The 16744-nt window shown below is 38.8% G+C and overlaps 1 protein-coding gene across 1 annotated transcript in view; it reads right to left on the reverse strand.

Annotated features, from left to right (window-relative positions):
- Positions 1-360: 360 nt before the first annotated feature.
- The window catches only part of ksr2 (kinase suppressor of ras 2), a gene marked incomplete at its 5' end in the record, with an annotated part of 69445 nt that continues 53061 nt past the window's right edge, over positions 361-16744 (reverse strand). The window contains 5 exons of the mRNA XM_058375664.1: positions 361-2888; positions 3598-3727; positions 6977-7111; positions 13918-14051; positions 14985-15081. Coding sequence (XP_058231647.1) covers positions 2742-2888; positions 3598-3727; positions 6977-7111; positions 13918-14051; positions 14985-15081 — 643 coding nt within the window. The remainder of the gene's footprint in view (positions 2889-3597; positions 3728-6976; positions 7112-13917; positions 14052-14984; positions 15082-16744) is intronic.

Consider the following 16744-nt stretch of genomic DNA (forward strand, 5'->3'; position numbering starts at 1 on the left):
TTCATTTTTATCCTGATCCAGAACCTATCCTGGGTAACAGTGAGCCTCCTGGATGGGTTGAGTCCATTGTCCATTACAGAACACACACACACTCACACACACACACACACACACACACACACACCTTGTAGCGGTTTATCATAGCCAATCCATTTACTGGCATACTTTGTTTTTTGGAACGAGACATCCTGCAGGACACCCACACACAAATAAAAGAAAAACCAAACAAACTCCTTCCTGTTCTCTTAAAGGGCGGCGGTCATCCTGGAGTGGACTCTATATATTTATAACATAAAAAAAAATGAGAAACGTGAACAAAACAAGGAAGAAGAGGATAAAAGAAAGGACTGAAAAACATAATAAAATTCCAAAATGAACATTTTTTATTGTCGTATATATATATATATTTATATATATGTTTTTTTTTCTTCATAAAGGATGAGTGAAAAGAAGGAGCTCGTGATGAGTAAAGCAGTCACTAAGCTGTGCACCATAAGGCATCTGTAATTACAAGCATTGACACACCTACAACCTACAATACAGGAACTCAATCATGGAGAAAAGGCAACCAAATATTCTCTCTCTCTCTCACACACACACACACACACACACACACACAAAAGTAATTGAAAGAAAAGTTAGATAAATAAACTTAAACATGAATTCAGAATTGTTCAAAATTATGGAGAAAGAAAGAAAGAAAGAAAGAAAGAAAGAAAGAAAGAAAGAAAGAAAGAAAGAAAGAAAGAAAGAAAGAAAGAAAGAAAGAAAAGACACATGGAATTGGCGAAGTCAAAAATAAGTCATTTACAGCTACGGATTCGAACCCGAGGTCCATGGCACGGTGAACAGGCTTGGAACGATTGTTAATGAGCACTTCCCGTTTACTTCCCACTTCCTCCTGGCTCCCATCCTGATATCCAACCTGATATGATACAGACTTAAAGAAGAATGGACTTAGATCATTTATCACGAGTAGTTTCTGAAAACATCTATCTTACATATTTTTAAAGCAGTCTAATGATGTTCGATGACTCAAAATATTAGAATAGCCATGAGAGAATGTTCTAGTTAAAACCACTATTCATTACATGTGATCGTTTTTTTTGTTTTTGTTTTTGTTTTTGTTGTTAAAGAAGCCGCCCTTTGTGATGGGTCTTTCGTCCATGCATTTTAAAACGTCTTAAGCTGTACAAATATAAATGAAAAAAATCAATCTCAGCGATCCCAAAATAGACTTCGAAAACAGCAGCGACAGATCTGTAAGCAGTGAGGAGGACGGATTGTCTACACCCGGAGTGTACGCGTGTGTATGGCCGTGACGGGTCAGCAAGATCTTCTGAAGCCAAACGCAGCTTAATGTCGTCTCCGTAGTTAATAGGATAAAGAGGAAAGAGGCAAAATATGGAACGTTTACCGTCGCATTTTGTTTTGTTTTTTCTCCGATATCAACTCTTTGCATGCAACTGTCGTCGGTGTTTTTCGGAATTTATACACGACAATGGACAAAAAAATCTCGTATTGTACAACGTTCGGTTTCCGTCGCCGTGAGAACGGGTGGGGGGTGGTTCCGGTCAGAGCTCTCTCTCATTCTTACAGGCTCGGGAACAGCGTTTTAACCCCCGACACGTTCTCACGTCTTCACGGTTGGATATTATACAATTCAAGCGTCTGTAATCGGTGTGTACAATCATGAAAACGTTTTCTGAACGCAAAGATGGCATTTTTTACATTTACACAACTATCAGTTCCCCTTTCTAGTTAGTTAGTTAGTTTGTTTATTTATTTATATATTTATTTATTTATTTATTTATATTTTTTAATTAAGGATACATGTGCACCTTCAAAGCTTTGTGACGTGAAACGGCCACGTGAATGTCAACACACACACACACACGTCACTTTGTCAGACCATCCTTGTAAGGACCATCCGCTGACTTAATTATTAACGCAGCTCACGAACACTAGTTAAAAAAATTTTTTCAACCAATTATTCGAAAACCAACAAGAAATATTTTTCAAATCAAAGTAGTGCTTTTTTGTTCTAAATAAAACAAAATCGACAAACTCGGATATTCCTGTCTTTGTGGGGACACCAAGTTATAAAAAACATGCATATAAATCCACACACACACACACTTATACACAACACACATAACGGATGCAAGTGATCGGACTTAAAGTAAATAAATAAATAATTAATTAAATAAACAATATTTCAATTCACAAAATAAATACAATCACTCCATGACTACACGTCCTCAAGAAAAGAAAAGAAAATTTACAGACGCACGACGCACAGGAGGGATAAAAATAAAACAACAACAACAACAAAAAAAAAAACAGTTTGCATTTGTTCATAAAAACGCATCGTCAAACACACTGACATGGCCATGTGACTGAACAGAAGTGCATTGGAAAAGATAACATTGACAAAAATTAAGCGTGGATAAATCGAAAAAGTTCAGAACACAAACAGATTTAACAGATTAGGAAGGAAAACAAAATTTAAAAAAACAACAACAAAAAAAAAAAAACTAAACAATAATAACTAAACAATAAATAATAAAGGAATCGTCCGTCGTCCATACATGATCAAACGATAAACAGAAGAACGTGATGCCAAAGACGTACAATCCGTACAAAGCCGTTCTGCCCCAGTGCACAGTTTTCCCATAATGCCGCATGCCAATAAACTCAATCTCCAGGACTTTTTTTTTTTTTTCTTTTAGGAACCTGGCTCATTTTACATACTCAGCTGATTTCCAGAAGTGTCCGGGGTGCGAGAGGCGGCGGTTGCGCTTGGGCAGTTTCTCTAGCAGCTCCATCAATTTGGAGAAGCTGGGTCTCTCCTCAGGCTCGTGAGCCCAGCAGAACAGCAGGATGTCCTGAACCAGAGCAAGAAAGTCCACTTCAATCCACAGAACACAACACACACATCTAGGTGACTATACAGCACCTCGCATTAGTATTCGAAACCTTTTCCACCTTCTATAGCATAATACTTATTCACTCGATATATATTTCCTGCACTTCAATATCATGAGCTGTTTTTGTGTGGATTCATGACGTATCCCAGATCCAGTAGGGAAAAAAATTCAATTGAGGTTAATGGGAAAGGGGTGAGATCAGGATCAGGGGATGTGGGGGTGGGTGGGGGGGTGTGAATACTTATGCACTTATGCAGTTCTATTTCATACCATTAAAAACAAATCAAACAAAAAAAGCACTGGAATGAGTAGTCCTGAAGGAAACAATACTCCCTCTCACATTTAGTTAAATACATTTCAAATAAAATTTGTTTCCTGTTTACTTTATACAATAAAATATTTCTATAATTATAGTGTCATGTGACTGGGTTTTCATCGTCTTACACAATCTTGTATTATCCTATTGTGCCTGATATGTTAAGTTACTGGTATTTTCTCCTTTTAGAGCAATAAACCACTGATTATTTTCCTACAGCGCCATGTTTCACAGCTTACTGCTGTTTCATCCGTCATCTCTGTTGTGTGACCACAGGACAGGAGAATCTTCATCTAGTGATCTTTATTACTCCAGACTTATTTCATTCCAAGGTGTGAAGTGTTTGCTCACCGATATCTCTTTGCCCATGCCGATCTGAGTGAGGTTAGGTCTCATCCCGCTGCCCACCTGCCATATGATCACCTCAGCCGGCTGGTTCTTGAAAGGCCACTCCCGTGCATGCAGCTCGTACCAGATGGTCCTGGAAGATGGAAGATATTTATTAAGCACTCCGACATACAGTACATTACTCAGAAGAATTCAGAGCATGAAAGCACTCGTGATCCCCCTTTCCGTCAGAGCCGAGTCGGACCCTTCCGTGGTCAAGGAGCGTCCGGGATGAATCGACCAAACAGTCGAAGGGGGCTCTTGACTCCTGAAACATGCACAAGCTCACGCTGGTATTCTTTTCAACGTAATTAAGTTAAGTTAGCTAATTAATAATCAGTGATTCGAGTGATGATACCGAACAAACAAATCTTCTTATCTGTATCAGGAGGATTCAAGAGCAGTTCATTAAATTACGTATGACCGGCATCCTGATTTGATCAAATGTTCACGTTATATATTTTGCTGTAGAATCCCAGAGAAAACCTGTGAATAAAGCGTCCATGAAATAAATTCATTCTTTTTCCCAGACGTTTTGTTGTGTCCACGTTCATAATCGAATGTCTCACTCCACAGTGGTGCTTAATATGAAGCTCGTATGCAAGTAGACACTCAGGATTTAAGAATTTGTAGTGTTTTATAAGGATCTCTGTTTTTCCCTAGCCTACTAGGGGTTAATATATTCATAGAAAAGGTTCCAAAAAACAAAACCGGTATTATTTTTTTCCAAACAAATGTTTCTTTCTGTAAAGTAAATGTTGATATCGAACCCATTTCTGCTCTCTGAGATGCTCCGAGTGCTTGTTCATCTAAAATTGAAGGTGTTTATCTTCAACCACTAAAACTTTGTGTAAGGTTATCCAACAGAGGGAAAAACACACGTCTAAAACACACTGACTCGTTTTATATCAGACTCACAGCCTGAACATCATTCTTTTCTTTATACTGAATGAAAAGTGGATTTAATGCTGGTGTTCTGGTAAAAAGGGTTAAATACGAGGCCAGTAAATGAAATCCTGCATATGGACCCAAGAGCTGAATACAACTGTGTTTAAGGTGGCAGCATCCTACATCTCTCCATCCATCCCTCTATACATCCATCCATCCATCTCATTCACCCGCACAGTGCAGTGAGCAAACTGAACACACACACACACAGAGTTCCTGCCTCTGGACAGATTAGAGTCCAGCTGTGGGAACACTACTATACACTCAAGCTTTTATATTATTTTGGCTCAAAAGTCAAAAGCAGCAGTGCAATGCATCAAGTCATGGAGATGCAGGTCACACAGTTGTTTTGCGCCTTTCTGAAGGCAGTTGCCTTGGTGATGTCACTGGTGAAGGTCCAGATTGGTTTGATCGGACAGGAAGGACGTGTGAGATCAAATAACCGGTCTGTACATCTGTGATGAGCAGAAAAGCATCTCAGGACAGCAGAAGAGCAGCTCGGGTCAGTAAAGAACAGGAATCTGAGTCTACAGTGAACACAGACTCACAAAGAAGGAAGTTCACATTGAGATGCATTACTTCAGTGTATTTTCGTACAGCGAGGATACATTAGAAACAAATATTCTGGCCATTCTATAAACCTGCGATAAAAGGAACATCATTTTCTACTCATCTGATACTTTTTAAGGATTCACTTTTACAAAATTGGTTCCTCTTTATCCCCCATCGCACAGATGGCTATCACGCTACATTGAGAGAGCTTTATTAGCCTCTTGGAAAGAATTAGCTAACAAAAGTGTCGAAGTAGCAAGCTGGACATCGCCATTACGACATTATCTCCAGACGAACACCGTGTGGGGAATTAAGCCGAAGACCAAAAAAAAAAAAAAGCCAAATTCAGCACCTCATCCCAAGCACTTCCCCAGAGAACAGCAAGCGACTAACGGATATTAGACTTCCCACATTCTTCTGCTACTTCTCTCATTTAAAGTGGGTGATTATTGCACTGAATTAATGGTGAGTGACAGATTCGGGGTCACTTCCACCTCGATTTCAGAGAGTTGAGGGATGAAATGAAACATTAGAGTTCATTAACTGTAATGCATTCGGAGACCTTTTGTGATGGTTTCTTCCCCCGTCACGTCGCTGCGGCTTAGAAATGAGATTGACTCTGGTGTTGTGTGTTTAATTGATTGCTTTGGGCTAACAGTTCATTAGCCTGAAGGGAGACACTATGGGCAATAAAAGGAGTGCTTAGCGCCCTCAAATTAGATCTTTTTACAGATATTTGCAGACCAAGCTTACACAAACGGCTGGATATAATGCTGCGTAAAAGGAGTAATGAATTCATAACGACTCCAAACTGTGAGAAAGTGAAAAGGGCTCTTGATTTAGGTAAAATTGCTTTTTGGTTCTTATTGGGATAGTTTTGATTTCTATGAGATTGTTATTGTGCTCACTGGATTTCCCTCATGCTCTCACTTCTCTGTGGTTTCTATTAGCTTTTAAAGGGTTAGTCTACTGGATAGTCTATTATAATGGTTCCTGCTGGAATGTAATGGCTATAGTATATTGGAACATAAGGTGTGCATACTTATAAACAGTTTTTATGCCATATTATAGGATAAACTGTGTAAGTAGAATCGTGTGTTCAGACTGAAAGACTCCAACAAGAAGAAAAAGTGCACTTCCAGGACCGAGATGATGCACCCATTACACAAAAAGTGTGGACACTTCATGGACAATCGTAGCTTCGCTTACGTAACCATGCGCTGACCCTGGATCATTCCGACTCCGGTGGATGAGACGGCTTACGAGTGCTTTCTAGATTAGCCCAAAATCCATTGTATTTTCCCAAAGATAGCAGCTTCGCATTACTTGTCATTAGGAAAACGGCTTAAAATTCTGGTTAGTGTCCCATTAAGTATCACTAGATGATAGGGTACACAGTGTGTAGTAAAAGTGCCTAGTGTGCATTATGTCATTTGGGATGCAGCTTTAGTCTCATTTTTATGTAGTGTCTGGGTTTCCCACTGGAATATGATGTCAATTCTATATGGTTTCTATTCGATTTGAATGGATTATCCATTAGGAGATGGTCTCAATCAAAATATGGTCCCATTTCTGTGCCTTACCTACTTGATTGTAATGGGGAATACTGTATACTGGAATATGGTCTCATTTCTATTCATTTTTAATATATTTCTACAGGATTTGAATGGTGTATCCACTGGAACATACGGTGCCAGTTGGATTACATTCTACATGTTATACATCTGAAGTCTCTTGTAGAATTTACTAGAGCATATATAATCTCCCATTGATAATAAGTGGAAATTTTTTCCGTAATACGGTTGTGTGCTTCTATGTGTCATGGGTGGAAAAGCGAACCCACCCGAAGGCAAAGACGTCCGACTGTTTGGAGAAGGGGAGCTGATCTTCGGCTGTCTCCGGAGAGAGCTGGCGGATGATCTCTGGAGCAAGATGGCAGAGCCAGCCGCTCGGGATCCGCAGCTTATCCTCTCTCCTACTGCAGAGAAAAAGAAACACCAACAAGCAAAACCCATTTGAGCCCAGCGAATTGAATCCATTCTATTTCCCTTCATGCATTCATGTTTTTGAGGCTTCTGCAAATCATTTGCCTAAACACCTTTTCGGGGGGCAGGTTATCATCAAGAAAAAGAAATTCCAAAGTGGCGTGAAAAATTTTTAATTTTAATACAATCTGAATATTCTTCATATGCTCTTGCGTTTTCATCTGGAAATGACACTATCGATAGACGAAGCCATCAGACGGTGTGAGCGTCTTTTGTGCCGCGAGACCGTAAACGGCTGCATGCGTAATCGCGGGACTTCAGTAATGTAGATTTGCATTGACACGAGCTCTGGAAACGTCAGAAATAGTCAGAGCTGAAGCCTGTTTCCCTGAAGCGGCCTGACATTTACAGCCACCTAAATATCTGTGAAGACGGTACGAGTTCAATCAAATAACAGCCCCGAACCATGTCTGAAGGTCTAAGGTGGAATCGACTTTGTTACTATACTTACGATTTCTATTTTACCTGAGTATATTTTTTATAGATTTTCATCTCAAGGATTCTTGCTACCAATTCAATCAACCACATTTGTTCACATTTTAACTTTTACCTCTGTTTAAAATCCACACCGATCATCAGATTTACACTTTTATGTCCTCATGTGCCAGTATCACTCTTTCTTATTATTCTCACCTGCTTTTCACAGATTTTTCAAGTTACGTTAATATAAAATGAGCCACATTTCACCCAAAATCTATAGAATTTTAAGTGATTAAAGATGAAGCTGAGTGAGAAGCTTGTTACTCTAAAACACCAACTTGAAAAGATATAGACAGAATTTTTTTTTTAAGTATTGCTACGTCCATGCTTCTAAGTCACAAGGAAGAGGTCCTTCTAAAACATCTGACCCTCAAACCTTGGCTCCATGTTGGCATTTCAGGCTGAACATGACCTGGATATGTGGGTCACAATCCAACGCTTGGCATGAAGCCAAACATGAAGGAGGAGGTGGATGCAATATAAACTACTAACAAAAGCAAATGACTTATATGAAATTCTTTCATCATTTGAAATCATATCCCAAATTTGGAAGTTGGGGTCAGAGCACAGGGTCACCAATGATACAGCATCCCTGAAATGGAGGGGCCTTGTTCAGGGGCCCAACAGTGGCAGCTTGGCAGTGCTGGGGCTTTAATCCTGATCAACAACCTAGAGCCTTAACCACTTGAGCTATCAATGCACCTTCTCACATACCGAGTCTTTAAGTGAACAGAGATTTCCACCAAGCAGATTGTCTCCTTGTCCAGTAGGTCCAGTTTATTTTTACTGCATTATATTCAGTAATAATATGTTTCTGTTTTTCTGTAGCTGAATATCAAATACCACATGTTACATAAGGCATCCATCCAAAGGCACTCACGGTGGTCCAGCTGCAGAATCCTATGCTCTCACTGCTGTGGCCTGGGTTCAATTCCTGGGCACCAAGGAACCAACCACACCACTGACAGGTTAACTCATTGTGTCGGTTCCAAGCCCGGATAAAATGGGACGGTTTTGACAGGAAGAGCATCCGGCATAAAATCTGTGCCAAAATCAAATATGTGGATTGGATAATTCTCTATGGCGACTCTGAATGGTCTACTAGGGGGCAGACAAAAGACAACAGCAACAACACAAAGGGACCCGAGCACTAACATTGGCCCTAGATCACCCCTTGCTGTAATGTTTAAAGAAATATACATAAATAACCTGGTCTCGTATTTAAAGTTAAACTTCTTAATCTTTCACAAACAACTCATTAGACATCCTAATGGCACATCGAGGCAGATCTTAACTGATGGTACATGACTAAAGCTACAGATTTATTATTTGCCCGAGTGTGCATGCTCATCCATGCACTTGATAAATTTTCAATTCCCACACGGCCTCCTTTCACTCTTACATCTTCCACTCACGATGCACACTGCAGCAAGGCTCGTTAATTGGAGTGGGTTGATCATGATCAGAGCCGCACCGCTAAACGATTCCAAAAAAGCTCCAGACCTGAGCTTGCGTAACCGTAGCCATTTTCCCCCTTAGCAACGTGGGCTCTTAATTAGACGAGGTGATGGGTGTGTTTGTCATAACTATCCATCACGAATGTTGATTTACTGCCTTTATGTGCCAGTGGAAATGTTTGTAAAAGAATGACGCCAAAATATCATCATCACTTCTCAACTGTCAAGAACCTTTCAAACTAGCTGAAAACTGTGATTTTTTCCACTGTACACGTTTCCACTGGAACTGAACGTTCAAGACATATGGTAGTAATGACAGACCTGACGTGCAGGATATCACCACTCGCTTTTCATCATCTCTGGTTAAAAGTTACCCAAATAAAAGCTGACTACAGAACCCGGCAGATGAATCACTACTTGCCCCCCGCCTTTTCAACAAGTCTTTTTTTAAAGCTTGACAAGGGTGCTTGCTTTTTTCCACCAGGACAATCTGGGGTAGAAGAAAAACACGCACATCAAAAAAACCCTTTCAAGGATCTACACGTTCTTGGATCATGGCATGTAGAGTGGAAGGAGAATAGATTCTTTCATGAGTGCGTTGGTGGACACACAGAGGGATGAAATGGAACAGGACAAGAAAACGAATCTCATATCGTAGCAGTATCATCTGCTCTTCGTCATAACAGTGATAGTTTCCATTGCTTTGAATGGACAATGGCCTGGAATTGCCTGGACAATGCCCTGGAATTTAAATATAGCTTCAATATAAACACATAAAACACTATACATACTGTACATTCAGCACAAATCCTACAAATAAACAGTTGACAGTAACGTATTTTTAAGCCTTGTCTTCTTTTTTCCTTAAGGCTGTTTTAACTGAACTAGATTTTCCTTTTCACACACAAGCTTCCAAAACCCCCTGTGTATCTGTACCTGTCAGTCCTGGTGAAAGAGGTGTGGCTTATATACATGTCATTGTCACTGAAGGTTTTGCTTCTGTCCCTGTCAGTCTCAGTGAAGTGGGTGTGGCCTCTGCACCTTTCAGTCTTACGAAAGGGGGTGTGGTTTCTGTACATGTCATTCTCAGTGAAGGAGGTGTTGTCTCTTCCTCTGTCAGTCGAAATAAAGGAAGCGTGGTTTCTGTACCTGTCAGTCCAAATAAAGAAGATCTGGCGTCTGTGTGTCTGCCTGTGAGTCCTAGTAAATGAAATAGGTCCTCTATACCTCCATACCTCAAATCCTCTATACCTCCATACCACTATACCTCAAAACCTCAAAACTTCTATACCTCTATACCTCTATACCTCAAAACCTCTATACCTCCATACCTCAAAACCTCTATACCTCCATACCACTATACCTCCATACCTCAAAACTTCTATACCTCTATACCTCAAAACCTCTATACCTCCATACCTCAAAACCTCTATACCTCCATACCTCAAAACCTCTATACCTCCATACCTCAAAACCTCTATACCTCCATACTACTATACCTCCATACCTCAAAACCACTATACCTCCATACCTCTATTCCTCTATACCTCTATATCATTATACTTCTATACCTCTATACCACTATACCTCCATACCACTACACCGCCATACCTCTATACTACTATAACTCCATACCTCTATTCCTCTATACTTCTATATCACTATACTTCTATACCTCTATACCACTATACCTCCATACCACTACACCGCCATACCTCTATACTACTATAACTCCATACCTCTATTCCTCTATACTTCCATACTTCTATATCACTATACTTCCATACCTCTATACCTCCATTCCTCTATTCTTCTATACCTCCATTCCTCTATACCTCTATACCTTCATACCTCTATACTGCTATACTTCATACCTCTATAGCCCTATATCTCTATACCACTTTACCTCCATATGTCTATATCTCCATACCTCTATACCACTATACCTCCATACCTCTAGATCTGTATACCTCCATACCTCTAGACCTCTATACCTTTGTACCTTTACACCTCTGTACCTCCAGACTTCTAGACATACCTACCTCGATATATCTATACCTCAATACTTCAATACCTCCATACCTCAGTACTTCAATACGTTTGTATCCTAATACCTCAATACTGCTATAACTCAACACCTCAATACTTCAATATCTCTATACCTCAATACTTTAATACCTCAACGCCTCAATACCTCAATACACCTATACATCCATACTGCAACTATAGGTGATATGTCAGGATGGTTGAGTGGGTTAAGGTGCCAGACACAAGGTTCAAACCTTCCACCTGATATAAGCAGGTTTCTGTTCTCTAAATGGAGGTGTGGGTTTGAATCCCACTTCTGATGAAACAGATTTTGTAAATTTCCCATTGGGATGAATAAAGTGTCTATCTATATTTCAATACCACTCTACCACCATACCTCAATACTTCAGTACCTCTATACCTCAGTACTTCAATACATTTGTATTTTAATACCTCAATACTGCTATACCTCAACACCTCAATACTTCAATATCTCTATACCGCAACACCTCAATCCCTCTATACATCTATACCTCCATACCACACCGTATCATGTGTCAGGATGGCCGAGCAGTCTAAGGCCGCAGACTCAAGGTTCAAACCTTCCACCTCAAGTAAGGAGGATTCTGGTCTCTGAATGGAGGCGTGCGTTCGAATCCCACTCCTGACAAGACAACTTTTGTAAATTTCCCATTGGGATGAATAAAGTATCTATCTATACCTCAATACCTCCAGATGTCTATAAGTCCATACCTCTGTTCCTTTATTCCCCTATATTTCAATACCACTCTACCACCATACCTCAATACTTCGATACCTCTATACCTTAGTACTTCAATACATTTGTATCTTAATACCTCAATACCGCTATACCTCAACACCTCAATACCAAAATGCCTCAATACCTCTATGCATCTATGCCCTCATACCACAACCAAAGGTCATGTGTCAGGATGGCAGTCTAAGGCACCAGCCTCAAGGTTCAAACCTTCCACCTGACGTAAGGAGGCTTCTGGCCTCCGAATGGAGGTGTGGGTTCGAATCCCACGTCTGACATGACAGATTTTTGTAAATTACCCACTGGGATGAATAAACTATCTATCTTTCTGTACCTCTATACGTCTAAATCTCCATACTTCTATAACTCCATACCTCCATTCCACTATATTTCAATACCACTCTACCTCCATACCTCAATACTACAGACTTCTTCGATTATAATAACAGAGATGTGGTTGCTGTTTCTGTTAGTCCAAGTGATGAAGGTGTGGCTTATTTGCATGTCAGTGTCACTGTGCCTTTCAGTCTCAGTGAAGGAGGTGTGGCCTCTGTGCCTGTCAGTCTAACTACTTTATAAAGCACAGTTAAACAACACAAATACTGCTGATCAATGTGCTGTACAAGGATAATAATAAAAAATCAAAAAAAACCTTGATGTTAAAATACCCAGCATGCTCCAGCTCTCAGTATATGTATCACTAAAGGCCAGGAATAAAAATAAACATGTTTTTAACTGTTTTAAATATAGATCAAGCTGAAGCTGCTCTACTCAAGCAGGCGTGGCTTTATTCTCAGACACTTCTGAGTCTGTCAGTATAAGTGAAGGAGCTGTGCCTCTTTTATTTTTACAAGACAGTATAAAATTATAGTAATAAACTGTAAGCCCATTCTATAGCCTGTAGGTACAGTCGCATATGTGTTATTATTTTCTCTTAAGTGTGAGACTAGAATTTTTTCCCTCTAGGTCTCACTTCATCATATTGAAATAGATCTAAATAGTATGACGCTGTTGTCTTGCGTATATCAGACTGGGTTGCGTTTGGTTCGAGTTTATTGTTTCAGAAGGAATGATTCACACTCACTCACACACACACACACACACACACACACACACACACTAGCTTCAGTCCAGCAGTTTCAGCTGAATTAAAGGTTTCTATTTATTACAAAAAGAGAGCAAGGTTATGAGTTTTATTTTAAAGCCACATTAACACAAAACAGCTTGTCCTTGCTTTCGCCTCCAGCCACTGGGTCAAATCCGGGCTGTTTGCCCTGCCTCCTTCCAAGTGACGCAAATACACCAAACCGCTCCCATTAGCCCCATTTCTTCATCAAAACCAAAACTCAGCATCCAATCGTTGACGTTTCGGACAGACAAGTTCCAGACGAGCTTTCGTCTAATATCTGTCTGAGCTCTGTGTGATGTTCGATGAGGTGAGAAAGCAGGAGCATGACATCGGAGGTGAAACCACATTTGCATTTGCAGCCAAGAGGTGACCAAGATTCGTAATTACAGGCTTGGGTTCTTAATAAGCTGTTATTGCAATCGTTATGACGATCTAAAGAAGCTTACAGCCAGCCTGCCATGTGTGCGGCATGAATTCAGAGCCTTCTTAGTAGTGAGAGTTAGATCAGACCTACAGCTAATGCTATAGTGTGTGTGTGTGTGTGTGTTAGAGGAGGAGGATTTGTTCTACAAGATGGTGTCTAAAATGTCAATCAGAACACTCACATTAAACAGCTCACATTATGGCAGCGTTTAAAATCATGCTCTGTCTGTTTTAATGGCCCTCCATAATGAAATTAATTGACATCAACCAATTAAAGTTAGAAAAATCATGACAGGCGGAAGCATTCTCGTTAATTCACAAAGACAGACTGTGTGTGTGTGTTTAATTAACAGTGTATTGCAGGAGAAAAAGGAGCAAAAATCTTTTCAAGCACATCTGTACAAATGTAATTACTCCCGCTTTGTAATCACTCCTTCAACATACCTCCCTGCCTGTAAGACGCCGGATATGGTGAAGAGTCCGAAATCGGTGATGACCACTTTCCCGTTGTCGTAGAAGACGTTCTTCGACTTCATGTCCTTGTGAAGAATGCCTTTGGCATGCAGATAGCCCATGCCCTGACCAACAAACACACAAAACAGCTACATTTCAACTGTTACACAACAAGATTTTTTACTGATCAGTACACTGTATACATAGAGCAAATCAACAATAATAATAATAATAATAATAATAATAATAATAATAATATCTTATTATGATTTAAAAATTAAAAAAAGCAAGAAAAATCATTTAAAAAATCCAAAACAAATGATCTGTTACTGAAAGGTACAGAAAAAAAAATAATAATAAGATAAATATATAAAATATATAAAATATTTAATATATAAAATTTATTTATTTATATTTAATATATCAAAAAAATATATCAAAAAAACCAAAAATTAAAAATAAGCATAGCTCCCTTCATAAAAGTGAGCAAGACCCTTCTGAGAACATATGGAACAAAAGTAATGACACCCCATGGAATATTTAAAATTAATAAAAAACTTCAAGAAATCTTGAAAACTATTTGCTAACAGGATCGTGTTGTTTTATTTATTAAGCATATATTAAATTTTATTTTCTCTTACATTCAAAAAAGCCATGTTCAAAAAGCTTAAAACTTTCTTTATGGAGGTCTTGGACCAAGATTAAAGATCTACAAGTCTCTTGTAGACTCACATTGTATACATATAGTAAGAGAAAGCAACACCGTGCTATCACATTATTCATAAAATCCCATATATTAATAATTAATAAATTAATAATAAATAATTAATTATTAATATAATATAATATAATATAATATAATATAATATAATATAATATAATATAATATAATATAATATAATTGTAAGAATGCAGAACATTTTAAAAACATTTTAAAAAGATTTTTAGGAAAAAATGCAAAAATAAAAAATAAAATAAAATGTCACTGCAGGTACTGCTATAAAAAACAAAAAAAGTGACATATCATAAATAAAGATGGAACCGGTCACCCGTCCTACCTTAACCATCTCCTGTGCGATTTGTCTGGTCTTGTTGACGTCCAGGATGACTTTTGCATCTCTTATTACAGCGTACAGAGTCCTCCCTTTACACAGACTGGAAGAGATGATGAAAAATATTAAGATTCAGCAGTCATATCTGTAGGGTTCCCGATTTCAAAGAGCTCAGCTGTGTTTACGACGGGATGCTATCAGCACCACAGCCGCAGGTCGAGGAACTGTCTGTGGAGTGGATCGGCAAAGTGAATTAGAAATCACGCTGAGATGTTTGCACGACTATATTAGTGCTCCCGGTTCATCACGCAGAGGTCCGGCTCTTTTAAAACTTCAGTCAGATCTTCACTCACTGCACTGGATTACGTCTTCTTTAAGGCTGTTTTTTCATGATGGTCAAAAAAAACCCCTCAAAATCCCAAATCATAAGGGAATCTAAATAAATCATTGTTATTCATTCAAACTAATACAGGTGATAGAGCTGGATTTTGGTCCAAATCAGTCAAACACTAGTTTCTGTCTTGTGAAATCTTACAGTGCATGCTGTCTTTAGTGTCTTATTTCTCATCTCAATATCCCCTGGTTTTGACCTTCACCCATTCTAACTGTGTATATGATTATTTTAGTTTATTGCTATACATCAGTACCTCCATACCTCTATACTCCTATAACTCAATACCTCAATACTTTAATACTTCAATACTTCTATACCTCAATACTTCAATATCTCTATACTTTTACAGCTCTGAACCTATATACCTCTATACCTCAATACTTCTATACATCAATACCTTGATACCTCAATACTTCAATACCTCAGTACCTCTATACTTCAATATCTTTATACCTCTATACCTCTAGACCTTTGCACCTCAATACCTCAATACCTTGATACCTCAATACTTAAATACCTAAATACTTCAACACCTCTCTACGTCTATACCTCAATCCCTCTATACCTCAATACTTAAATACTGTAATACCTCTACACCTCTAAACCTCTATATCTCAATACCTCAGTACCTTTATACTTCAATATCTCTATACCTTTACAGCTCTGAACCTATATACTTTAATACCTCAATACCTCTATACCTCAATAATTCAATACCTCAGTACCTCTAAACTTCAATACCTCTATACCTCTACATCTTTGCACCTCAATACCTTTATACCCATATACCTTAATACTTCATTACCTAAATACTTAAACACCTCTATACGTCTATACGTCAATACCTCTATAGCTCAATCCCTCTATACCTCAATACTTAAATACTGTAATACCTCTATACCTCTAAACCTCTATACCTCTATCTATCTATATTTTAATATCTCTCTACCTCTACACCTCTTCACCTCTATACCTCAACAGCTCGAACGTCTACTGAAGATCAGTCAAACACTAATTTCTGCCCTGTTGTGAAATCTTACCATGCAGGCTGTCTTTAGTGCCTTATTTCCGATCCCCATATCCCCTGGTTTTGACCTTCACCCGTTCTTCCAACTGTGTATATAAATTACTCTAGTTTATTTCTGCTTTCCTGTGTCTTGTCCCTCACAATAGATTTCAATTAAACCCACAGCGAGCACTTGCACTTACATGCTGCCTCATTTCACCACACTGTACAATGAATTTCTATAAACTGGGGAATCAGGACCAATTTATTACCATGGCACACAAAGAAAGATGGAGCTGTACGTAATGGGTTCGAATGTTGTAATTGTTTGTGCTTTTAGCATAATCTTCTCTCTGAGACTTGAGG

Source organism: Hemibagrus wyckioides, linkage group LG22 (assembly GCF_019097595.1).
Source record: "Hemibagrus wyckioides isolate EC202008001 linkage group LG22, SWU_Hwy_1.0, whole genome shotgun sequence".
NCBI classification, from domain to species: Eukaryota; Metazoa; Chordata; class Actinopteri; order Siluriformes; family Bagridae; genus Hemibagrus; species Hemibagrus wyckioides.